This window comes from Danio rerio, chromosome 22 (assembly GCF_049306965.1).
Source record: "Danio rerio strain Tuebingen ecotype United States chromosome 22, GRCz12tu, whole genome shotgun sequence".
Taxonomy (NCBI): domain Eukaryota; kingdom Metazoa; phylum Chordata; class Actinopteri; order Cypriniformes; family Danionidae; genus Danio; species Danio rerio.
Window position 1 is genome coordinate 33,886,525 of NC_133197.1, and position 27,497 is coordinate 33,914,021.

General features: G+C 39.1%; 1 protein-coding gene across 50 annotated transcripts in view; it reads left to right on the plus strand.

Moving 5' to 3' along the window:
- dock3 (dedicator of cytokinesis 3) overlaps nucleotides 1-27,497 on the plus strand; it is a 397,524-nt gene that overhangs the window by 118,362 nt on the left and 251,665 nt on the right. For all 50 annotated transcript variants that reach the window (XR_012397895.1, XR_012397898.1, XM_009296480.5 and 47 more), the window contains exon 3: nucleotides 16,733-16,773. Coding sequence is in view for 48 of the 50 variants with exons in the window: in XM_009296480.5 (XP_009294755.3) it covers nucleotides 16,733-16,773 (41 nt within the window). In the remaining 2 variants the exon portion in view is untranslated. The remainder of the gene's footprint in view (nucleotides 1-16,732; nucleotides 16,774-27,497) is intronic.

Genomic DNA, 27,497 nt, shown 5'->3' on the forward strand with positions numbered 1-27,497 from the left:
ATATATATCAAAATATATCAAAGATGATGTTCAAAAAGACGTTAATAACATTAACATCCGTCGTAACCATATATGGTTTGCCTAGATTGTGTGTGCCAGATTGTGTGTGCCTAAAACGTATGCGGTTCTGCCGGCCTGCAGCTGGATATTATTAGAATTGTCATTATCCCTTCAATAAAGCACAACACTCTTACCCGACACTATACATCTGATTGACCCTGCTCTGCCTGTTTCTCAATCATTTTTTCCTCCTTTTCTTGTGATTGATAATGTGACATTAGTATTTAAGCACAATATTGACCAAGAAAATAGCACATTTTCATCTTAGTACACACTGTAACTAAAGAAGAGTAAGCTTTAAATAGTATAAGTATTTGTTTCTTATTTTTTTGAGTGAGATGCTAATGGTCTAATCCGATTTAATGATCTATGCTAAGCTAGGCTAAAAATGTTGCAACATAATGTTGCAATAAAACAAATACTTGCTCCATATTTTACATTTCTGCACAGAGAGGTCATGTTCTGATCTCCAATTGGTTTCACTCATTCACCTGATGCTAATTTGATATCAGAGTTTGCCAAGCTTGAACTTTGAAATAGTGATAGACCATAGATATATACATTAGATGTCGCCTGGCCTATTGTTGTCTATTGGACGGAATGCGTCAATAGCGCCGCCATCTTGGTACAGGGTAGCGCTCCTTTGAAATGAATGCGGGACCAAGGTACAGTGGAGGACTGTGGCCATCCAAAGCCAGAGATATACACATATACACATATATCTATGATCGGGAGTTTTCCTGGATGTTAGTATGTCTTTTTTTTTTTCTAATTATGAAAATTATAATTTTACATCACTTTTCTACATTAATGGATCAGTGGCCGCACTGGCATTCCTGACAAAAAGCTTGTGTTTGTGTGTACAGAAATGTACTATTCACCCTCCCTGTTAAATTTGATCTAATCCGTGTCCTGAACCACACCTCCTCTCCTGCTTTCACTTCTCATACTGACGGAGGGAGCGATTCATTTGTGAATGAATCTCCATTATGAACGACTCTTTCACTAACAGACAATAATACAAGTTTCAAGAGTTCACACTTAGCTGAGGATTTACAAAGCTTATTTGGCATGCTGTCCCGGGAGAGAGCCCCGAGCTCAAGGGCTCCTCGAGCCCGGGGCTTCCTCCCGTTGGCGGAGCAATAAGGGAGCCTGAGCTCGGTGGATCTCAGAACTCCCCTGCCGCTGTAGCTAAGGGAACGTAAGGAATTAGACAAGCTTGATTGTTAAGTATGTTGAATGTCTTTGGATGGTGGGAGGAAACCGGAGAACCCGGGGAAAACCCACGCGGACACGGGAAGGACATACAATTAGCAAATTAGCAAATGCGAGACTGGACGTGATAAATCATAAGCACGTGATCCTCTCGAAATTAGTTTATGAATAAACTTCACTTCTGGCAGCGCAGCATCTCGTTGTCATATTTCTTTTGCATTGTTTGCTGATTATATTCAACAAAACTAGCATAAGCCGAGTGTTTAGTGCGAGTTGGAGCTGCTTTGCCTTATGGTGAATGCAGTAAGTGATTGTTATCATCAATAACGTTACCTGATTAGCACAAAAGTTCAGAATATACAAAAACAGAAAAAAACTTGATATTACCTATGAAATGTTCTGCCTTTGTGCTTTGTTTTCTTTGTGTGCTCGTTACTACACCCGTAGACAGCGCTAAAGTCCAGCATCTTCACGTAATAACACTGTCTTGACTAGTGCGGTTGAATGATGTTTGTCCTGGGAGCACTGTACCAATGTGGCGGCGCTATTGACGCATGCTCAGGGTCCCTATGCGATATCTAGTGTATATGGTGATACACGACAAGCCTGAATTTTCAGTCTTGAAAATGTTAGTTACAAAGGTTAGTTACTTCTGCTAAAAATCTCTGATTACACACACAGGTCAGGGTGTTAATAGCATTTGAATTTAGATGCAATTCAGAACCTCAGTTCAGACACATTCGCTGGCAGGTAACAAAATTTTCATAGATTTTCACGTCAGCCCCCGCTGGGTCCTGAAAGAGAAGTGGCTCCATTTCAGAGTGTCGCGGTTTAAAGGTCAGTAATAAAAAACGCTGGTTCCCTAGAGCTGTCAATGGTCATGGCTACAGCCTGATATTCAGAGCCTGCAGGCGGAAAGTGAGAGATGCATGCCGCATTGAACCTCAGTTGCTGAAAAACAGCCTTTTAAAAGGGGAAGAAATATGTGTCAGTCTGTCAAAGCGGCAAAACACAAAACCCTGTCGTTCAGCTGCTGGTGTTGGACTGCTGGACTGAGTTGAAGCAGTCTTCCTTTACTTGCTGTCAAGTTTTTTGGTGATTTTTTTTTTGGGACTGCAGGCACAAATCGATTTGAAAATAAGCTCATTTTACAACTCATCTAAAGTAAAACATTGAGTTTTACCATTTTCGAATCCATTCAGCCATTCTCCAGGTCTGGACTTTTAGCTTAGCTTAGCATATATAATTGAATTGGATTAGACCATTAGCATCTTGAATGATTAATTAAAAAAAAAAAAGTTTGGAAAAGGGCGGCATTTTAGGGCAGTAGGTAAGGCTGTCGCCACACAGCAAGAAGGTTGCTGGTTCGAGCCTCAGCTGGGTCAGTTGGTGTTTCTGTGTGGAGTTTGCATGTTCTCCCCATGTTGCCATGGGTTTTGATAAACTAAACTGGCCTTGGTATACGAGTGTTAATGAGAGTGTATGGGTATTTCCCAGTGATAAGTTGCAGCTGGAAGGGCATCTGCTGCGTAAAACATGTGATGGATAAGTTGGCGGTTCATTCGGCTGTGAAAATAAATGAATGAATGAATGTATCAGTTTGATAAGGAGTTTGGTGCAGTGATATTATGCAGCACCTGAAAATAGTCTATAGCGTACCTGCTGCAGCCGTGGTACAGCAACAAAGTTCCTTGATTATTACGCCAGAATCAAGGTATAGTGCCTAGCCATATCGATCTAAAAAATAGCTACTCTTCATTTTTTTTGTTTTGTTTTTTGTTTTGAGTAAAATGCTAATGTTCTAATCCAATTCAGTGATCTATGCTAAGCTAAGCTAAAAGTGCTCCCACCAGACCGAGAGACTGGCTGAATGGATTCAAAAAGGCTATAACTCAACTCTTTCTTTCTAGGGGAGTTGTAAAATGAGCCTGTTTCTGAAATGTGTTCCTTTAATAATTAGGGATGGGTACCGGAACCCATAGGCGTTGTGTCACAGCATCACTAAACGTTTAATTCCAAACAACTTTGAGGAATACGGACAGGCGATATCAGGCGATTGTTATTGTCGCTAGGGCACAGACGCACGCAACGCGCGCAGTACAGCACATTTAGCCCGGTTTTCCAGCGGTTTTCAGTGAGCGAGAGCGACACTCTTCAGATCAACAGGCATGATCACGTTCATCCAGTTTGCTTAAACCAAGCATTCTAAAGCATATTTTACAAGCAAGGATTCTCACACAGCAACTGTCTTTACAAAAGTTGCGTTTAAGGGGGAAACATGTCAAACTTAATGACACATTTGAGGGCTCAATGGCAGACCCTCTCTCGCAAGCTTTGGGTGTCACGAGCAATCGCTTCCTCGGGCACTCGCTTATGCTTGCTCCCTCTGTTTTCGCGGCACTTGCTCTCTCTGTGATTTGCTGCGCGCATCAGTTCCCCGCATTCGTCAGAAGTTGACGCCCAAATTGACACAGGTAATAAAGAGATTAAACTTCAGTCATGTTCATGTTGTGAAACACTATCAAAATGTCCACTGTTGATGATATTAGACTTCGGTTTTCAATTGCGATTTTAACACTTTTAATATAGGAAGTCCTCGGCCAAGCAGAGACCATTATTCAGAAATCTAGTGTACATAGTTTAACGTTAGGGAAATGCAGTCTTGAAAGTCTTGAATTTACAAACAGTTGGCCAGTACCAAAGAACAGATGTAACACATTGATCAAATGTGGTTTTCAGTCACGCTCATATACAGTAAGTCATATTCAACTCGTTTAGTTTTGCCTTCATTCATTTTTGATTTCCGTCTTCAACACATGATTTATTTACAACACGTTTTTAAACATATGAGTTTAACTAACTCATTTCTAACATCTACTTTTTTTATCTTTCTCATGCTGACAGTCAGTGCACAACGTTTTACTAGTTATTTTGCAAGACAGTTGTATTCAGACAAAGTCCCTTTAAGTATTTTATAGTTTTTATTAAGATTAAAGTGTAATTTAGACTTAATCATTTAACTACGAAAGTTAAAATAATAAGTCAAATTATTTTGTACCTGATTTGTTGTGTAAATCAAAAATATACAGTAAATATTTCTTAAGGAGGCTAATAATACTGACCTTATTTTTATTAAAATTAAAAACGGCTTTTATTCACGAAATAAACAATAAAAATAGGACTTATTATGACTCCAGAATAACATTTTTTTTTTAGGAAACACTGTCAACATTTTCAGAAACATTATTTTAAATGAATGGGAGGGCAAAATAAATTGACTTCAACTGTAGGCCTGTAAAAGTTTACAGGTGCAGCAATGTGCCTTGATGTACTTGAATGTTAGAAATGTGTTCTCCTACACCAGTATAACGTTATTTGTCAAATAATTGATCAAGGAAGATTATTTTAAGTTTATGTTATTTAATTATCTTGTTTATGTAGTCTGCAGAGTGATGCATAAAAGTATTTTGTGATATATATGTTAAAATATATATGCTCCTGCCCGCCCCCCACAGGTTAATAGCCACATAGCTAATGTAATTTCATAATGCAAATCTTAAATTCATGCTAACCAACAAATGATCAAAGGAAATGTATTAATGTAATGCACTATAAATTGATGTTTACTTTAAACTGTAATTATATTGTTCTATTAAAAAAAAATATATATATATATATATATATATATATATATATATATATATATATATATATATATTTTTTTTTTTTTTTTTTAATATTTTGTCAAATAAAATATTTGTGAAGAGGTAGCCACAATCATTTTGTGGCTAAAAAGTATCGGTTCAGCCACTGTTTTGGCACCGGTATCGTTTTAAAAGTATCGATTTAACACTATTTTAGTATCGATACCCAACACTATTAATAATATGAAGAGTGTTCCTTTTAATAATATAATTTACATTCAATCGATGTGAAACAGTTGCATTTTGATGGAGTGTGTGTGTATTGACGGACCAGCAGATGTAATGTGTGTGGCAGTAGATTAGCCACAGGTGACCAGGTGAGGTGAGAGCTTGGGCTTGGGCCTCGAGGGTTGGGCTAATCAGTGCTCTGATTCTCAGGGTTAGCAGTTTGCTGTATGTATTGATTGTTTTGCTGCAGTGCCATGCTTTTGAGGTAATGGATGCCTGGAAAATCGAAGCTTTTGAAAGTGTCACAGCGGCCTGCATTGGCCAGCGGTCTGATTGGACCATTCGGCTTCAAGACGTTTTTTTTTTTTTTGTTGCAGTGTCATCCTTTGGGAGCTCGAGAGAGAAGTGTATGCCTGAAGACTTGACAGGATGTTTAGCTGTTTGAGCTTATAGAGAGTTTTCCTTTGTGATTTAGTAAAAAAAAAAAAAGTTTCAGACTCTTTAGAATTAAAAAGAAATGGGGAAATAAGCAGCCTCTAACAGACATGAAGATACTGAGATACTGGCAAAAACACATACGTTAGGGCACAATGTATTTATTCAGAATAAATATTTTAACATGTGCGTAAATACATCACATAATAGGTTATGTTGATTTGTGATTATAGTTAAAGAGTAGCCGCACTTCAGAACACATGACATTTGAGAAGTTACTGCAGTTTAATCAGAATAGAGTAAATTCATTCATTCATTTTTTTGTCGGCTAAGTCCCTTTATTAATCCGGGGTCGCCACAGTGGAATGAACCGCCAACTTATCCAGCAAGTTTTTACGCAGCGGATGCCCTTCCAGCAGCAACCCATCTCTGAGAAACATCCACACACACACACTCATACACTACGGACAATTTAGCAATTTAGTTCACCTGTACCGCATGTCTTTGAACTGTGGGGGAACCGGAGCACCTGGAGGAAACCCACGCGAAGGCAGGGAGAACTCCACACAGAAACGCCTACTGAGCCAAGGTTCGAACCAGTGACCCAGCAACCTTCTTGCTGTGAGGCGACAGCACTACCTACTGCGCCACTGCCTCGCCCAATAGAGTAAATTTTAATCATTATTCTACACACAATACTGCATAATGACAAAGTGAAAAAAAAGAGTTTTTGAAGTTGTTGCAAAATTTATTAAAAAATAAAAAGCTGAAAAATCACATCAGTATCCACAGCCTTTGGCATGAAGCTCTAAATTGAGCTCATGTTCATTCTGTTTCCACTGATCATACTTGAGATGTTTCAGCAGCTTCATTGGTTCACCTGTGGTAAATTCAGTTGATTGGACATGATCTGAAAAGGTCAAAGCACAAACCAAGCATAAAGACCAATGCTGCGTCCGAAACTGCATTCTTCCATACTATATAGTACGCCAAAATCAGTTTGCTAGCCGAGTAGTATGTCCGAATTCATAGAATTCGAAAATCAGTATGCGAGAAGTTCCCGGATGACTTAATACTTCCGGCGAGATTCCGGAGTGCGCATCCCATGCATGCTGCGCTATCCCTTGATACCCCTCGAGAGAATTCATGAATGGAAGTAAAGCGACGCAACTGACGCAGGTAGGTCACGTGACCATGACAAAATGGCGGATGTAGTACGTCCGAATTCCATTCATACTTTTCACATTCATACTGTATAGAACGTACTTTTCTAACGGCCGAGTAGTACGTTTAAATTCAAATGCAGTACCTACTGAGTAGTAGGCGGTTTCGGACGCAGCCCAAGGACTTGTCTGTAGACCTCTGAGACAGGATTGTCTGGAGGCACAAGGCTAGGGAAGGTTACAGAAAAATTTCTGCTACTCTGAAAGTTCCAATGAGCACAGTGGTCTCCATCATTCGTAAGTGGAAGCTGTTTGAACCACCAGAACTCTTCCTAGAGCTGGTCGGCCATTTAAGCTGAGTGAAGGGCCTTAGTTATGAAGGTAATCAATAACCCAATGGTCACTCTGTCTGAACTCCAGCATTCTTCAGTGGAGAGAGTAAAACCTTACAGAAGGACAACCATCTGTGCAGCAATCCACCAATACAGAAGCCACTCCTCTCCTGGAGTTTGCCAAAAGGCATCTGAAGGGCTCTCAGACCATAAGAAACTAAGGGCTTACTCATACTATGGTATCCGAACCGTGCCCAGGCCCGTTTCCTGGATTGTATGAGAAGTGCGAGAGCTCTGAATCAGACTAAGGCACGGTTCACTTGGCCGGCCCTGGCCTGGTTGGAAGAGGTGTGCCTAAGCACGGTTCACTTGGGCTTTATTGCGGTACGCTTGTGTGTGAATGCAAAACGTGCCTGAGCCCGAAACTGAAAGTGAGAAGTGACTTTAAAAAGACTGTTTAATATGGATTTATTAATCATTCTTACTGTTCAATGAACTTGAATTGTCATAGCTTATTAAGGACACAAACCCCTCACTGAACGAGTGTGGTGCCGTCGGGGTAGACGGGAGGGGGGACAAGCTTGCTTTGGCCCGGTTCAAGGCTACTGTACATAGTGTGAGTACGCCATATAATTGAACTCTTTGAAGTGAATGCCAGGCGTTACGTTTAGAAAAAAAACAGACAGCACTCATCACCAAACTAATACCATCCCTTCAGTGAAAAATGGTGGTGGCAGCAGCATCATGCTGTGGCCCAGCCAGAGCCCAGACCTAAATCCTATTGAACATATCTCTGGAAGGATCTGAAAATGGCTGTACGCCATCGCTTCCCATCCAACCTGATAGAGCTTGAGAGGTGCTGCAAAGAGGAATGGGCAAATATTCCCAAAGACAGGTGTGCCAAGCTATATTCATCATATTCAAGAAGACCTGAGGCTGTAATTGCTGCCAAAGGTGCATGAACAAAGTATTGAGCAAAGGCTGTGGAGACTGATGTGCATGTGTTTTTCAGCTTTTTTATATTTAATAAATTTGCAACAATTTCAAAAGCTTGTTTTCACATTGTCATTATGGGGTATTGTGTGTAGAATTTTAAGGAAATAAATGAAGTTAATAAATTTTGGAATAAGGCTGTAACATAAACAAATGTAAAAAAAAAGAAAAAAAAAGAAGTGAGGCTCTATCAATACTTTCCAGATGCACTGCAGCCCTATAACTGTTTTTGAAGAACTTGACATTGGTATATTGTTACACCCCTAGCATATAGATATACTGACTGACAGACAAACACACTATGCTATTATGATTTAACACAATACTGGCATGTTTTAACTGGAGATAGACAGACGGACGGACGGACGGACAGACAGACAGACAGACAGACAGACAGACATAGATAGATAGATAGATAGATAGATAGATAGATAGATAGATAGATAGATAGATAGATAGATAGATAGATAGATAGATAGATAGATAGATAGATAGATAGATAGATAGATAGATAGATAGATAGATAGATAGATAGATAGATAGATAGATAGATAGATAGACTGACTGACTGACAGACAAACACACTATGCTATTATGATTTACCACAATACTGGCATGTTTTAACTGGAGATAGACGGACAGACAGACAGACAGACAGACAGACAGACAGACAGACAGACAGACAGACAGACAGATAGACAGATAGATAGATAGATAGATAGATAGATAGATAGATAGATAGATAGATAGATAGATAGATAGATAGATAGATAGATAGATAGATAGACAGACAGACAGACAGACAGACAGACAGAGAAATAGAAAGATCGATAGATGGATAGACAGACAGACAGACAGACAGATAGATAGATAGATAGATAGATAGATAGATAGATAGATAGATAGATAGATAGATAGATAGATAGATAGATAGATAGATAGATAGATAGATAGATTGATAGATAGATAGATAGATAGATAGATAGATAGATAGATAGATAGATAGATAGATAGATAGATAGGCAGGCAGGCAGGCAGGCAGACAGACAGACAGACAGACAGACAGACAGACAGACAGACAGACAGACAGACAGACAGACAGATAGATAGATAGATAGATAGATAGATAGATAGATAGATAGATAGATAGACAGACAGAGAAACAGATAGATAGATAGATAGATAGATAGATAGATAGATAGATAGATAGATAGATAGATAGATAGATAGATAGATAGATAGATAGATAGATAGATAGATAGATAGATAGATAGATAGATAGATAACACTGATCATAGATGACATCATAGATGTTGTGTCAGATGTAGTTATTATAACAGACATTAGTTGTCTAGTGTTCGTCCCACAAGGGTGTGGCACCCTGAAGAGCAGAACCTCTGGAGACAAACATGTCACCGCCACAGCTGTGAACATGAACACTCTGACAGCTCCACAAGTCCCTGCAGTCTGAACCTGTTGAGTGGCTCAGAAAGAGATGCCACACTTCATCAGGTGTCTGTCTGTTGGCAGCTGCGTGTTGACGCTGAGTTTCCTCATGTCCACATGGAAGTCTCACGCCAGCAAACATGAGCCGTCTGCTAATCTATCACAGCTAATGCCTACAGTCAGCCTCCAGCACAAACACTTTCAAATGCTGATTGTGTGCACCACCGACTGTAAACTCCTGTGGTTGTTTTGGTGTGGATTCTTCTCCAGAGAAGGTCCGAGTATCTTGTTTGCTAGCTACAGTGCATCAGCTCGTAGCATGCTAACGGCAAAATAATGTCTACATTGCTGATGCGCCAAAAAATGAGGACCAACAGCAGAGCGGTGGCATTTCATGTCACTCACCCTGACACAAGACCCTTCGTCCAAATGTTGTTCATTAGCTAATAGCATGGCTCATTTTGGTGTGTAATGGAAAGTGACAATGGAAATGGCTAACAATGACTGACGTGGCCCGCTCGCTCGCTTGCATAAACCAAATAGCTAATTACAAAGTGCACCTCCTCCATTTTGAAGAAGCACCTGGGGAGAATACTAACACAGATAGACTGCCATGATTAATGCGGCAGAGTCTGGGTTGCCTTCGAAACAGATGGTCACAGGTGTGAGCGATGTTAGCAGCCAAGCTTATGAATATTTTCCACGGTTGTCACAGCAGATTGTTTACAAATGGCTACATTAGCGATTGCATCATACTCTCCGACAGTTTGACTTCCTCTTTTTCCACAGATTCTCAGCTGAGTCCAAAAGTCCTGCTAGCATATGTTGGGCTTGATAAGCAGTGCTGTTGTTTTTAACGGTTAAACTGTGAAGCTTGTGAACCTGCTTTATTTTGTTCGTTATCTGTTGTGCTGCTTCTCGATTCTAAGATCACATTTACACGCATATTGACAAACGTTCTTAAGCTAGCATTCTAATCTTTAGTGACCAGCCAGCACTAGCAATATACAAATTATTTTTAACCAGCCAAAGTGGCTGGTGAGAGCAGCCGTCTAACTCGCCACAGGTGAAATCTACCCACATTTGGTGGGTTGGCGGGTGTTAATGTCAAGCCCTGTTTAGAGATGATAATATAACTTAGTTATCTAGGCTGAAGGTGCGCAGGTGGTGTCGACAGTACTGTCATTCTTAAGTAAATGATAAGTAACTGGTTCAGTTCTCGGCTGGGTCAGTTGGCGTTTCTGTGTGGAGTTTGCATGTTCTCCCCGTGTTGGCGTGGGTTTCCTCCAGCCCTGCTGAAAAATCCAGCTTAAACCAGCCTAGGCTGGTTGGCTGGTTTTAGCTGGTCGACCAGGCTGGTTTTAGAGGAGTTTGGCCATTTCCAGGCTGGTTTTCATTTCCAGGCTGGGAGATGACCAGCTAAAACCAGCTTGACCAGCCTAGCCAGACTGGAAGCCCAGCCAAAACCACCCATGTACAGCTTAAACCAGGCTGGTCAAGCTGGTTTTGGCTGGGTTTAGCTGGTCATTAATCAGTAGGGAGGTGCTCCGGTTTCCCCCAAAGTCCAAACACATGCACTATAGGGGAATTAATGATGTCTATGGGTGTTTCCAAGTGCTGGGTTGCAGCTGGAAGGGCATCTGCAATGTAAAACATATGCTGCAATAGTTGGCGGTTCACTCTGCTGTGGTGACCACTGATAAATAAGGGACTAATGTGAAGATAAATGAATGAATTAAAATCTATGCTAGGCTAAGCTAAGCTAAAAGTGTTCCCTCCAAACCCAGAGATTGACTGAATGGATTCAAAAAAGCGTAGTGCTCCATTACAGGGTTAGTTCACCCCAAAATGAAAATCATCTCGTGATTTACTCTCCGTCAAGGCATTCTACTTGTATATAGCTTTCTTTCTTAGTTCCAATCAAGTTTCCAGTTCTGCAAGGGAAATAAGTGGGTGATTTTTATTAGCAGTCCAATAAAGCACATCCATCCATAATACAAAGGGTCTCATGTGGCTCCTAAGGATGATTACAGGTCTCTTTTAGTGAGACTTTTTGTGTAACTTCCGGTAAACGCCATCTGTCATCATCTTGTCCTTCTTTTGGGGTGCATTTGTAGAAATTAGGGATGCACCGAATTGAAAACCGAAAAGGAGGAAAGCAAAGCAGAAAATCGAAACACAGAAATAAATTATGCCAATTAGCATATTCTATTTCTGGCTATGGTAGGTTGCTGTGGCACAGTGGGTAGCACGATCTCCTCCCAGCAAGAAGGTCTCTGGTTCGAGCCCTGGCTGGGTCAGTTGGTGTTTCTGTGTGAAGTCTGCATGTTTTCCCCGTATTGGTGTGGGTTTCCTCCGGGTGCTCAGGTTTCCCCACGGTTCAAACACATGCACTCTAGGGGAATGGATGAACTAAATTGGCTCTATTGTATGAGTGTGAATGCAAGAGTGTGTGGGTTTTTCCCAGTGATGGTTTGCAGCTGGAGGGGCGACCCCTGATTAATAAAGGCAGTAAGCTGAAAAGAAAATGAATGAATGAATGAATTTACGGCTATGACTATGTACTAACATTACTGTGTACATAACATTACGTTCAAGGCATTGCAATTGCATACATTAATATTAACGTGTCAAAGAATAAACCAGTTACAAATGAAAATGTAATTGAAAATATGAAAATATTTATTTAGCACATTACAACAATGGGCTATCCTTTCTGGGGATGGAGACTTTAGACAGATAGATCTATTCAATTCAAGGTGGAGCTTGGCGTCTGCCTGACATAGGAGATAGATTTGAGGGTGTATTTTACTTGGGCCAGTGCATAAAGAACAGTTTTAAGGGTCAACCCAAGGAATTTAAGGCTGGCAATGCATTATTTCCCCTTAATTTTCCAAGTGTTCCCTCAACCATTGCTACAAAGCCCTTAGTACTTTAAGGAACCAAAACCGCTCCCTTAGATAAGAATATTACACTCAAAATGCAAACATTCTCATCCAATTAAAAATGTTTTAGATCAAAGACTCGCAGGATTGTAAAAAAAAAAAACAAAACAATAAACACTGCGTGCCAATGGCACATCTGCGCAGGAGTGCATCCATATTAAACTGCAATATTCAACAGCCTCTATGTGATCCCAGCGTCATCACAACATACTGTTTGGCCATGTTGTTTTGGTGATAAAACTCTTTCAGGGGGCAAATATTTGGTGCATGCCTAGTTAAAATAGCAGTTGCACTATGTAAACAAGCTGTAATTTAAAGTGATGAACAAGGATATGTATAAATGTAAGCTTTTCATGTTTATGCGTAAAGTCAATCTCAAAAAATTCGTTTTGCACAAGCGGTGTATAAAAAAGCCCAGGGTGTTTACTCTAAGGGACTGTTTAGTGCTGATTAAATATACCATTACGTAACCCTTTCTGTGGCTAACAGCTGGCTTTCTTACTGTATTAATAAGCTGCCACACTGTGCTGAGACGTGCCATTTGAACATTGTGAGCTGCTTTATTATGGGCTAACGCCGTATGATGATGTGACTTGGGCTCTGCAGCATGGTTTGTAGAGTTTTTGAGATGTTCTGGAGGTCGGCCAGTGAAATTGATGGTGTACTGCAAGTTCCAGTCTTTATGATGCACCTCATCTAAAAAAAAAATGAACAGAATAAGGCCAAAGCACTGCATAGTTGCTGGAAAATGTGATGTGGTGCTTTAGAAACATGGTCAAGTACTGTTTTAAAGGAGAAATGAAGCACTCAGTCAAGTTTACCTAATTTTGTACATTGGATTCCACTTTAATGAAAATATATTAAACAAACTCAATTAATGTAACCATTTAGAAGAAAACAGCATGTTTTACTGTAGATTTTAGACCTAGGGCGCCGCCATTTTGGAATGTCGCTGCGTTTGACGTAGGGCTGGTCGATTATGGGAAAAATCATAATCTCGATTATTTTGGTCATAATTGTAATTGCAATTATTCAAAACGATTATCAGTTGAAGTCAAAATTATTCGCCCTTCTGTGATTTTTCTTTTTTTATATATAAATATTTCCCGAATTATGTTTAACAGGGCGAGGCGCAGTAGGTAGTGCTGTCGCCTCACGGCAAGAAGGTCATTGGGTCGCTGGTTCGAACCTCAGCTCGGTTGGCGTGTCTGTGTGGAGTTCGCATGTTCTCCCTGCGTTCGTGTGGGTTTCCTACGGGCATTCCGGTTTCCCCCACAGTCCAAAGACATGCGGTACAGGTGAATTGGGTAGGCTAAATTGTCCGTAGTGTATGAGTGTGTGTGTGTGAATGTGTGTGGATGTTTCCCAGAGATGGGTTGCGGCTGGAAGGGCATCCGCTGCTTAAAAACTTGCTGGATAAGTTGGCGATTCATTCCGCTGTGGCGACAACCGAATTAATAAAGGGACTAAGCCGACAAGAAAATGAATAATTGTTTAACAGAGAATTTTTTTTTTTTTACAGTATTTCCTGTATTTTTTTTTCTTCTAGAGAAAGGCTTATTTGTTTTATTTCGGCTAGAATAAAAGCAGGTTTCAATATTTTGAAACCTATTTTAATTGGCAAATATTATTAGCCCCTTTAAGCAAAACATATGTTTGATTGTCTGCAGAAGAAACTACTGTTATACAATGACTTGCCTTGTTACACTAATTAAGCCTTTGAATGTCTTTAAGCTGAATACTAGTATTTTGAAAAATATCTAGTAAAATATAATGTTCTGTCATCATAGCAAAGATAAAATAAATCAGTGATTGGAAATGAGTTATTAAATCTGTTGTGTTTAAACTGTGCATTAAGCATCTTCACTGTAAGAAAAAAAAGCTAGCTACATAAGACCTTCAATTAAGAGAAGTAAAGGACTTTCTCCATTTGTTGTTTGACTAATGATGAAAACAGGCGGCAGCAGGAATATTGCGCACTGTCACTTTAAAGGGCCATGAAACCCCCTCGTTTCAGCAGGGTGTTTTTACACCTCTACTTTGGAAAAAGTCAGAAAAGTGGGCGTGTCCAGCTCTGTTTAGAGGGGAGTGTCGGAGGAAGAAAAGAGGCATGGTGTGGGAGTGTCTATTTGGGAGCGCTGAATTTCAGACTCAAAACACACCCACAGGGGACAAAGTGACTGTGTTTACATGGACATCTGTAGTCGAATTATTTGCCAAATTATTTAATGGTGGACTTTAACTGCAGTTTGGCTCTTTCATTCAGGGAATTCATTCATGTCCCTCGTGACAAACGAGATATTTAATTCGAGGAACTGCTGTAAGCGTGTATTTTTCATGCAATGTTTGATACCGCACGGCGAATGAGAGAAAAAAACCCTCAGAATTTCCCTGAAACTTAGATTCACACGACAGGTAGCGTCAGAAAGCCGCGTGTGTTATTCCGGTCACAAAATGCGGTGAAAATCCTACACGAGGTTAAAGTTTGGTTGTAGTGCTAACATGTTGATCACACTGTTTGGAGGGCCGGAACAAATCGCCTCGGGGGCCAGGTTCGGCCCCACGGGCCGCCAATTGAATAGCTCTGGTTTAGTGAAAATTTTGTATGGTGTAATTTATTTTTGCAATATTTAGCTTGCATTTTATAGTTTTATCTTTCAATGTCTAAATATGTTTGGTGACTACACCAAATTACATCGCCTATATTAACGGTAAATAGAGGAAAATATTTATTTTCAAAATGTGCTGTACTCCATTATGCTGAGCAATGTACACATACATAAACACACATGATAATAATTTTATATATATATATATATATATATATATATATATATATATATATATATATATATATATATATATATATATATATATATATATATATATATATATATATTTATATATATATATATATATATATTTATATATATATATATATATATATATATATATATATATATATATATATATATATATATATATATATATATATATAAGGGCTGTCAAGTTATAAAAAAATTAACATGATTAATCACATTTTTTTTGTAATTAATGCCATATTTATTGCTGAAGTAAAAACACAGGCATGTAAGCGCCATTTAAATTTTAAAACAATCCATGCCAATAACAAAAAAAACTGCTTTCCATGTTGGATTCTAAGTGGACTACACACACACACGCACACACGCACACACACACACACACACACACACACACACACACACACACACACACACACACACACACACAGAGAGAGACAACACGCCCAGTGCCGGTGAGCGAGAGGGATCCCTTCAGATTCATCAACATGCACGATCCTGTTCATTAAATTTGCTTAAACTAAGCATTCTAAAGTATGGCTGTATTTAACAAGCAAGGATTCTGTCAGAGGAACGTGAAGCAGACGCTTTACAAAAGGGAGGAAACACATCAAACTTAATTAAACATTTAAGGGATGCAGCTTAAGGGCAGAGAAATGTGTTTGACAGCTTGCGAATTCATCTGGCACTTTCATTCACATGGACACCAATACTCAGCTTTGATGATTAAGATAATACTGATCAAGAGTCGACCATGTAAACAGCGATTTTTGATTATCTTAAATGACCATGCGAGTCCCGAAATGCGGAGGTCTTTCTTTCCGTTCGCAATTGCTGAACTGCAGTTAAAGTCTAAATATTAAAATGAAACACCAGAAATTGCATGAAACTCTGGAGGAAATGCCATATTCCTTTGCACGTTTAACACACGCAGGGCCAGAGCAAGCTGAACTAGCACTTCAGGCAAACGGCAATCACGCCGTTTTATTCATATGGAAGGCCAAGGACCATGAGGGAGGGGGTGGGTGTAGAGGATGAATGTGAGGACCGGGGGGTTTGCTCGCTATTCTGCTGCCCAAGGCAGCCGCCTAGGTCTCCTCTATGGACACACCGGTCCTGAACACACGTCGGCCACAACAGGAAATAAAAAAAACTGCAACTGCGTTATTTTTTTTAACACGTTAAATATTTCAAATTAATCATGTGTGTTAACGCGTTAATTTTGACAGCCCTAATATATATATATATATATATATATATATATATATATATATATATATATATATATATATATATATATATATATATATATAATTGTAAAAATAATGTATGTTCATAAATACAATATACCATACTTATCTCCTTATGTGATATAATATTGTTATTTTGAATCTTAAAATTTTAGAATGGCAATGTTTCTGATTAAATATATTGTTTTGTCTATTTCAGGATGGTATCGAGGATTTTCCACCAAGAAACCTTCAATCAAGGTAAACTGCCGCATTGCTCACACAGTAATCTGGATTCTTTTGTTTGTCCAGTGTGCAGTTTTTGTTCTTGTTGACCAGAAGGTTTCAGTGACCTTGTTTAAATGTCAAGAACACAACAAACAGCTACTGTACGCTTTACATCTTGTTGTTCGGGAAAAACAATGCTAAAAGCAAAGTATAAAAACCGCTTTTTTTGCTGTCTATGATAAATTTGTAATCCTCTACAAGTTCACTGAAAGGGACACCAGCACACAAATGAAACCTGTGATATTTACTTACTCTCCAACAGTTGCCTGTTTACCAGAATATAGTTCAAAGAGTTTGTTTTGTCTTTCTGTGAATTAAATGAATGCATGTGTTTAACAATAAACGCCCTTTGGCTTGTTGGAATATGTAGCAGATCTTGCAAAATTTCTAGCAACAAGGAACTCTTTCTACAATGTTCACTCATACGCATATTCATACTCATACGAGTTACTGTAGGTAACCTTTATAAAATAATCAAAAATGCATAATAATAATAATAATAATAATAATAATAATAATAATTATTATTATTATTATTATTATTATTATTATTATTATATTGTTATTATTGTTATTATTATTATTATTATTATTATTATTATTATTAATAGTGTTGTTATTAATGTTACTACTATTATTATTATTATTATTATTATTATTATTAATAGTGTTGTTATTAATGTTACTATTATTATTATTATTATTATTATTATTATTATTAATAATACTGTTGTTATTAATGTTACTATTATTATTGTTGTTGTTGTTTTATTATTATTAATATTATTAATAATACTGTTATTATTATTATTTTTTTTTTATTATTATTATTAATTATTATTATTAATAGTGTTGTTATTAATGTTACTAGTATTATTATTATTATTTTTATTATTATTATTATTATTATTATTATTATTATTATTATTATTATTAATAATAATACTGTTGTTATTAATGTAACTATTATTAATGTTATTATTATTATTGTTGTAGTTGTTGTTTTATTATTATCAATATTATTATTAATATTATTAATAATACTGTTATTATTATTATTATTATTATTATTATTATTAATATTGTCATCATCATTATTATTATTTTTATTATTATGATTTATGTGGCAACGCAGTGGCGCAGTAGGTAGGTCAGCAAGAAGGTCGCTGGGTCGCTGGTTCGAACCTCGACTTGGCTCGGCTCAGTCGGCGTTTCTGTGTGGAGTTTGCGAGCCGAGGTTCGAACCAGCGACCCAGCGACCTTCTTGCTGGCAACAGCACTACCTACTGCACCACACAAATTGATGGATTACAAGCATCATTTGTTTTTCCTTTTCTTTCTTTATTACTATTTCTTAATATAGAACAAATTGCCAATGTAAATCATGTTTATTCAGTGATTGGAAAAACTCCACCGTGAAGATTTTTAGTGTCATCTGAGGATGTTTTGAAACACACCTGCCCTTTCCGACACTTACCAATGACATCTCTTTGAAAAGGCAGCGTTAAGCTAATATCCACTTCACAGACAAGATTGTGCTTGTTATTTCCATTCTCCTGACCCTGCAAGCCAGGTTTAGATGAGGACAGCAAATAATATGAATATTCCTCCCAGAAGACAGTTTGTCCTGAGATGGAGCTTGAAAGCGACTCTGATCTTGTCAGCCACATCTGTTTCCTTCAGGCCCACAAAACCACAGGCAGGTATTTACACAGGTGCCTTTCCTCGGTTGAAATTATCTCTATAATATCTTTATACCACTGCAGAATTTATGAAATGTACTGGCAATGGACTACATAAAACATCAGAAAGGTATTAATATGAAGCCAGATCAGTCTCAGAAATGATACATTTACAAAATAAAATTCCTACATGCACAGCACAATTCAAATTTACAAAAGTCAATTTGTAAATTCAAAACACGATTCATAAATACACAAATCCAATTCATAAATTCAAAACAGGATTCATAAATACACAAATTCAATTCGTAAATTCAAAACACGAATCAAAAATACACAAATCCACTTCATAGATTCAAAACATGATTTATAAATATGCAAATCCAGTTTGTAAATTCAAAACACGATTCCTAAATACACAAATCTAATTGTAAATTCAAAACACGATACAAAAAAATATACAAATCCAAGTAATAAATTCAAAGCATGGATGTTAAATACACAAATTCAAAAAACGATTCATGAATACACAAATTCAATTTGTAAATTCAAAACACAATTAATAAATATACTAATCCAATTAATAAATTAAAAACACGATTCATAAATACACAAATTCAATTCGGAAATTTAAAACATGATTCATAAATATACTAACCTAATTCAGAAATTCAAAACAAGATTCGTAAATACACATCTAATTCGTAAATTCAAAACACGATTTGTAAATACAATAAGCCAATTCGTAAATTGAAAACACGATTCATAAATACACAAATCCACTTCATAGGTTCAAAACACAATTCATAAATATGCAAATTCAGTTCATAAATTCAAAACACTATTCCTAAATACACAAAGCCAATTATAAATTCAAAACACTATTCATAAATGCACAAATCCAATTCGTAAATTCAAAACACGATTCATAAATACACAAATCCAATTCATAAATTCAAAGCATGTATCATAAATACACAAATCCAATTCGTTAATTCAAAACACGATTAATAAATACACAATTCCACTTCATAGATTCAAAACATGATTCATAAATATGCAAATTCAGTTCATAAATTCAAAACACTTTTTATAAATAAACAAATCTTTTTTAGAAAAAAAGATTTTTATCATTATATTTAGGATTTTTACTTGTGAATTCATGAAGACTAAGTTGTATGAATTGTGTGTTGTAAATGTTTTACTTTTGAGACTAATCTGGCTCCATATTACGCAAATCTTAGGTTGTATCAATATATATATATATATATATATATATATATATATATATATATATATATATATATATATATATATATATTTTTGCAGCAGCAGCAGCAGCAGCCTCAAATCTTATCACTATTTAAATATATGTCAAACTCAACCACATGTTGTCAGATCCATATCCGATTACTGACATTTTCAGACAGTCTCCTTTTATGCGAGTAAAGTTCAACCTGCAAAAGGACAGCCCAAAAGTTTTATGCATACGGTGACCTTTACGGAACTATGGTTAAACTACGAAGAAGCCCTCATCCAGATCACCACAGATAAAAACCTGTAGGCCAAATGTTCAAATGTTCTGGAAAATTACATGTACGACTGAACAGGGGCTGTGTTTAGATGTCAGTGCTTTAAAGACATTATGGTATATATATATATATATATATATATATATATATATATATATATATATATATATATATATATATATATATATATATATATAATCTGGCAGATAGGTAATACGTGACTATAATGTCGTTCTGCGGGAACAAAAACAAAAAAAGTGCTACATCTTTTGATGTGAATGTTACCCAATCCTTATTTTTAATGCATAAAACATATTCTCACACATAATAAGTCCATTATGGAACTGAACTCAGTATGAACTCATCTGAAATCATGCAGACATTGTTGCGTATAGCTCACTTTGGCTGTCTATTAGGCGCAGGTGTGCCGCTCCGCATGCCAGTTGACACTTTACTCAAGGTGAGAATCCATAGGGCCGTCTTCACCGTGTGTGTGTGTTTGGGCCATTTGGCAAGACCTCAAAGCGCCCGCCGGAGGTGCCCGTGATGCCCACTGTATGCAGAGTCCTGCGCAGTGCAGGCCACGGCCAATCTTTGCTAATCTTCTGTAGAGGTGACACTGGGCTGGCACCTGCTCCTCAGTTCATGTGCCAGGCTTGCGCTGAGAGAAACCACAGGGATGTACTCACAGTGTGAACGAGGTGGGCTACTCATGCCATTACCTGGAGCTGAGAGGAAAAGCTCGCCACCCAAACGGTTCGGAATTCCGGCTCAGGCTGTTCCCTGAATTTTCATGATTAATTATCCGTTTTTTTGTACAAAACATGACATAAGTTTCTACATGTTTGGTAACATAAAATTCCATTCTGTGTCAACTAAAGGGTTTGTTTAATGTACAATTTACATTCTGTGAGGGCTGCACAATATAATTATATAACACATATATATATATTAGGGCGAAGCAGTGGCGCAGTAGGTAGTGCTGTCGCCTCACAGCAAGAAGGTCGCTGGGTCGCTGGTTCGAGCCTCGGCTCAGTTGGCGTTTCTGTGTGGAGTTTGCATGTTCTCCCTGCGTTCGCATGGGTTTCCTCCGGGTGCAGTCCAAAGACATGCGGTACAGGTGATATGGGTAGGCTAAATTGTCCGTAATGTATGAGTGTGTGTGTGTAAATGCGTGTGTGGATGTTTCCCAGAGATGGGTTGTGGCTGTAAGGGCATCCGCTGCGTAAAAACTTGCAGGATGAGTTGGCGGTTCATTCCGCTGTGGCGACACCGGATTAATAAGGGACTAAGCCAACAAGAAAATGTAGTTTCTCTGCAAATCACTGCAGTTAATCTAAAGTATGAATATCTTCCAAATGTAGCCATTTAGTGAAGTTGTATTCATATGTGTTGCAGAAAAAATAACAGGACCGGCGCGTCCATAGAGGCGACCTAGGCGACCGCCTAGAGAGGCAGAATAGAGAGGGCGGCGTCCGCGACACTACCCTCACCACCCGCGCCCTCAGTTATATTCGCGTCTAGTGCGGTAGAATAGAGAGGGCGGCGTCCACGACACTACCCTCACCATCCGCGTTCTCAGTTATATCAGCGTCTAGTGCGGTAGAAAAGAGAGGACAGGCGTCCACAACACTATCCTCAACACCCGCGCCCTCAGTTATATCTGCGTCTAGTGTGGTAGAAAAGAGAGGACAGGCGTCCACAACACTATCCTCAACACCCGCGCCCTCAGTTATATCCACGTCTAGTGCGGTAGAATAGAGAGGGCGGCGTCCACGACACTACCCTCACCATCCGCGCCCTCAGTTATATCCTCGTCTAGTGCGGTAGAATAGAGAGGGCGGCGTCCACGACACTACCCTCACCATCCGCGCCCTCGGTTATATCCTCGTCTAGTGCGGTAGAATAGAGAGGGCGGCGTCCACGACACTACCCTCACCATCCGCGCCCTCAGTTATATCCTCGTCTAGTGCGGTAGAATAGATAGGGCGGGGTCCACGACACTATCCTCAACACCCGCACCCTCAGTTATATCCGCATCTACTGCGGTAGAATAGAGAGGGTGGTATCCGCGACACTACCCTCACCACCCGCGCCCTCAGTTATATCCTCGTCTAGTGCGGTAGAAAAGAGAGGACAGGCGTCCACAACACTATCCTCAACACCCGCGCCCTCAGTTATATCCGCGTCTAGTGCGGTAGAATAGAGAGGGCGGCGTCCACGACACTACCCTCACCATCCGCGCCCTCAGTTATATTCGCGTCTAGTGCGGTAGAATAGAGAGGGCGGCGTCCACGACACTACCCTCACCATCCGCGCCCTCAGTTATATCCTCGTCTAGTGCGGTAGAATAGATAGGGCGGGGTCCACGACACTATCCTCAACACCCGCACCCTCAGTTATATCCGCATCTACTGCGGTAGAATAGAGAGGGTGGTATCCGCGACACTACCCTCACCACCCGCGCCCTCAGTTATATTCGCGTCTAGTGCGGTAGAATAGACAGGGCGGCGTCCACGACACTATCCTCAACACCCGCGCCCTCAGTTAAATTCGTGTCTAGTGCGGTAGAATAGAGAGGGCAGCGTCCACGACACTATCCTCACCACCCGCGCCCTCAGTTATATCCGCATCTAGTGCGGTAGAACAGAGAGGGTGGCGTCCACAACACTACTCTCACCAGCCTGGCCCTCAGTTATATTCGCGTCTAGTGCGGTAGAATAGAGAGGGCGGCGTCCACGACACTATCCTCAACACCCGCACCCTCAGTTATATTCGCGTCTAAGGTGGCGAAACAGAGAGGGTGGCGTCCGCGACCCAACCCCCCCCCTCTTTCATTTTAGGGTTGAGGGCGGCGTGAGCGTCCTTTGCTTAGAGCGGCAGTTCAGCTTGCTCCGGCTCTGAAAACTAATGGCAATATCAGATTTTTCCCAATATCATTTAGCCCTATATTTTGTTATTAATTACTCACCCTCCAGTTTTTTGCAAACCCCTGAGACTTCCGTTCATCTTCTAAATACATATTAAGATATTTTAGGTGAAGTGCAGAACAATACTAAAAAAACATCCTCAAAACAAACCATGTGCCTTCAGATGTTTAAGTGGAAAATATTATCAAGCTTATGTGCTCTCATAAAACAAAAATAAAGACATACTGTATACTTTCTTTCCTTCAGTGTCAGTATATTGTGAGTGTTCATGTGTTGCGCTTGGCAGCGGCTCGTATTACCTCGGACACACATGTGCTTGTGTCAAACAAAGCAAATCACACACGGCTCTCCAGGGCGGTATAGGTCCGTGTACAAAGCTTGAACTGAGAATCTGAACTCGGCATTACTTGTTTTACATTAAATCCACTTAAATTCATAAAAATTAACACAGTAATTAATTCCTTCATGTCGTAACATGTTGTCTACAGTTTTCTACAGTCCTCTGAGTTCACTCAAAAAGGAAAAGACTGTTGCTGCTTAATCAAAGTGCTTATTTAAAATCAGTTTAAACAACACATGTGGGGGGGACAACCTAAAAGTTCAGTCCACTTAAATTTGTGAAAACAATTTAACAACTTAATCGATTTGTTTTGGGACAACCTGAAGTAATCATGTGGAAGCCAGCAGTTTTCTTCCAGTGTGTGTGTTTTGGCTGTTTTGCTTTATTTGGTGGCGCAGCAGCAGGCCGCAGGTGATTGTTTGTGTTTGTCTTTGCTCTGCCTTCGCTAGTTTAAATCTTTCGCCTCTCTCCCTCGATCAATTATTTTCATCAGAAATTTTCCGCCCACTCCTGTCTGCCTACACACTGACACCGGAGCCGGAGGGCAGCATGGGAAATCTGTTTGCCACTGCTTTCTGCTGATGGAACGCAGAGCAGAGAAAAAGAGAAGCGAGGGTTTACACTTGAGGAGAGGTCAAATCATTCAATCACGGCCAGATTTGTTTGCCATTATTTATGGATCTGCTCATCAGAGAGAAATACTGAGAGCTAAAGACTAGATGATTCCGAAGTCATATGGAATTGACTGGTTCATTTAGAAAGATTACGCTGGCTTACTGTAATTATGAAAGATTGATCAATTACAGATCAAGTGTCATTCTTATTTCTGTAACCGCTATCAAATATACAGCATGCTGCATTACTGAGTTTACCCTTACAGTCATTTCACTTGTCAATGGTCTGAGATTTTGTCTTTATTTAATTGAGCTTTTTCATATATGAATATATATATATTAGGGGTGTCAAAATTCATTGTTTCTTTGATGCACCGCATTACAGACGCGGACAATTCGGTATCGGTTCAGTTATAATCATAACTGTTTATTATGTACTGACGTCATTTATCTCAAATGCGTTCTGTCGCAAGGGAGGCGAGCGCAGGTATTTTATTAGAATATGCAAAAAGGTACATCAATTGGGATCATACAAATACAAACAAACATCAACGAAAACAACAAAACAAAACAACAAAAACAGCAATCACTGCTACTACAACATCTACATCAACAACATCTACTACTGATACTACTACACCAATAATGACTACTACTACTGCTACTGCAATTACTGCTACTACAACATCTACAGCGACAGCATCTACTACTGATACAACTACACTAACATTGACTACTACTACTACTACAACACCTTTACTACTTCTGATACCACTATACCAACGACATCAACTACTACAGGAACTACTATTTCAATAATCACAACTACAATCGGTACTGCTACTATGACTACTACCACTACTACTTGTACTACAACAACTACAGCAATCTTAACTACTTTAAAAACGCAGAAACTGTGCACAATTTCACTGCGTGTGTGTGTTTTCTGGACAGTCTTTCACTGACACTTACAGCAGAAGCCCCTATTTCTCTGCGATTGAGAGAATGAAAGTGAACTCCATTTCTCTCTCTCACTTTCCTCCCCTCTCTTTTCCTCTCAGCTGTTACAGCGATACTTCTAGATATAGGTCTACATTTCCGCGGTTGTACCTGTATTTTATGCGGCGCAGGAATACATTTCCGAATAAAGCACGGGAGTGGTCGATAACTCTGGTGTAATTTGAACAGGAGTGGGCGGTCTCACAATATTGCTCCCTTGCAAGCAAGTGCGCGCGTGCGTGCGTACGTGTGCGTGTTTATTTGTTTGGTGCAGTCCATGTTTATGTATGTGTGTGAATGAGAGACAGTGTGTTTCTCTGATGCTGTGTGTCTATGTGTGTGTGTGTGTTTATACAGACAGCTTGTTAAATCCCCCTCCCCCCAAAATATAACACTGTGTATGGAAAGCACCGTCAATGCACTGTGATGCACCGTGATATCAAATTGAACTAAATCGATGGCATGATAATCATAACCGAACCGAACCGTGAGACCAGTATGCCTGTATATATATATACCACATGCTAAAGGTGCTCTATTGGATTGAGATCTGGTGACTGTGGAGGCCATTTAAGTACAGTGAACTCATTGTCATGTTCAAGAAACCAGTCTGAGATGATTGGCACTTTATGACATGGTGCTTTATCCTGCTGGAAGTAGCCATCAGAAGATAGGTACATCGTCGTGCTTTCATGTTGATGATGCCAAACTCATGACCCCACCATCCGAATGTTGCAGCGGAAATGGAGACTCATCAGACCAAGCAATGTTTCTCCCATCTTCTATTGTCCAGTTTTGGTGAACCTGTGTGAATTTTAGCCTCAGTTTCCTGTTCTTAGCTGACAGGAATGGCACCCGGTGTGGTCTTCTGCAGCTGTAACCCATCCACCTCAAGGTTGGACGTGTTGTGTGTTCAGAGATGCTCTTCTGCAGACCTCGGCTTGTAACAAGTGCTTATTTAAGTTACTGTTGCCTTTCTATCAGCTGGAACCAGTCTGGCCATTCTCCTCTGACCTTTGGCATCAACAAGGCATTTGTGCCCACAGAACTGCCGCTCACTGGATATTTCCTCTTTGTCGGACCAGTATCTGTACACCCCAGAAATTGTGCGTGAAAATCCCAGTAGATCAGTAGTTTCTGAAATTCTCAGACCAGCTGGTCTAGCACCAACAACCAAGCCACGTTCAAAGTCACTTAAATCCCCTTTCTTCTCCATTCTGATGCTCGCTTTGAACTATTAAGTTAACATAACCAATTTAAATAGATTGAACATAAAACCGTTAAATTTCCTTTAAAAAAAATTCAAAAATTAGGTTGTTTCAGCTCATTGTAAATAAATTGTTTGAACAAGCAGCAAAAATATTTTTTAAACATACTTTAAGCAAGCCAGGACTGATCATTTCAATCATGGCCCATTGCGAATACATACCCCATTTTTTGGGACCATGAAATACGTAACTGGATGTCCGTCTGTTCGCTGTTTTTGTTTTTGCAGACCGCTGTTTATGATTTTTGATGATCTCAAATTTATCTCGCACATCCACCAGAGGGGTGCAATATACACTTCATCCAATCAGATCGGCTTGCTGTCGACTGACTTCCCTAAACCCAACCGATAGTGTTTTCAAATGCATTTTAGAAAAAGAAAAGCCATCATTGCTGGGTGATTTCACCACGTTTACAGCCTGTTGTTTATTTATTTATTTCTATTTATTGGTAAACCTGTTTTTACCCAATTTCTGAAACTGTTCTTCACTGAACTTCGCTGTCCACTGATGTATGTGGCAAGCTACTGGGCAAACTGGTAACCCCAGAAAAGCTGTCCATAGGGAAGTAAGCAGTCAGATGGTATCGTGAAAAGAACCAGAAGCCATCAGCAGCGTTGTACAACCTCATAGCATAAATTTTAAAGACAAAATGCAGATGACGTACCTCTGGCTGCATAATTCACGTTCTCCAGAAATGTAGACAGGGGTACGAATTCACAATGAGCATGTTCTGTGAATTCACAACTGTGGCATATTATTTGCTTTTTTAATCTAGACCAAAAGATCAAAGACAACAATTACAAGTGTGGACGCACTTTGGAAAAATCTTAGATAAGATAATAGATTAGATTATTATTATTATAAATTATAATTAAGATTAGATCATTATAATTTGTTAAGTTATGTGCAAATTTAACTGCTTTTATCCAAAGTGACGCACACTGTGTTTCATAATAGTAGTAGTTTTGTTTTAAACTGAACCCATGACCTTTCTATCTAATTGGCCTAATGTCTATGGTTAATTCAGTTTAAGCGCTGCCCAACCGCATATCATGTAATGAAAAATAAATACGACACATTTAACCGCCTCAGAGACAAGAAAAACAAACAGCCTGTAAGATTAGCACAGCCGAAACACAATGAGCCGAACAATATGACTGACATGTGGGTGAAGATTTCTGAACACTGTGCAGCTGCTGCTTCACTAAAAGCACTGACAAAACACACTTGCGATATAATGAAAGCTTCTCCAGAGCATTCTGTTCAAGACATAATCCTTTTTTTTGTTGTTGATAAATTACAGTTTTTGACTCGCATGCTGCAATTACGTCC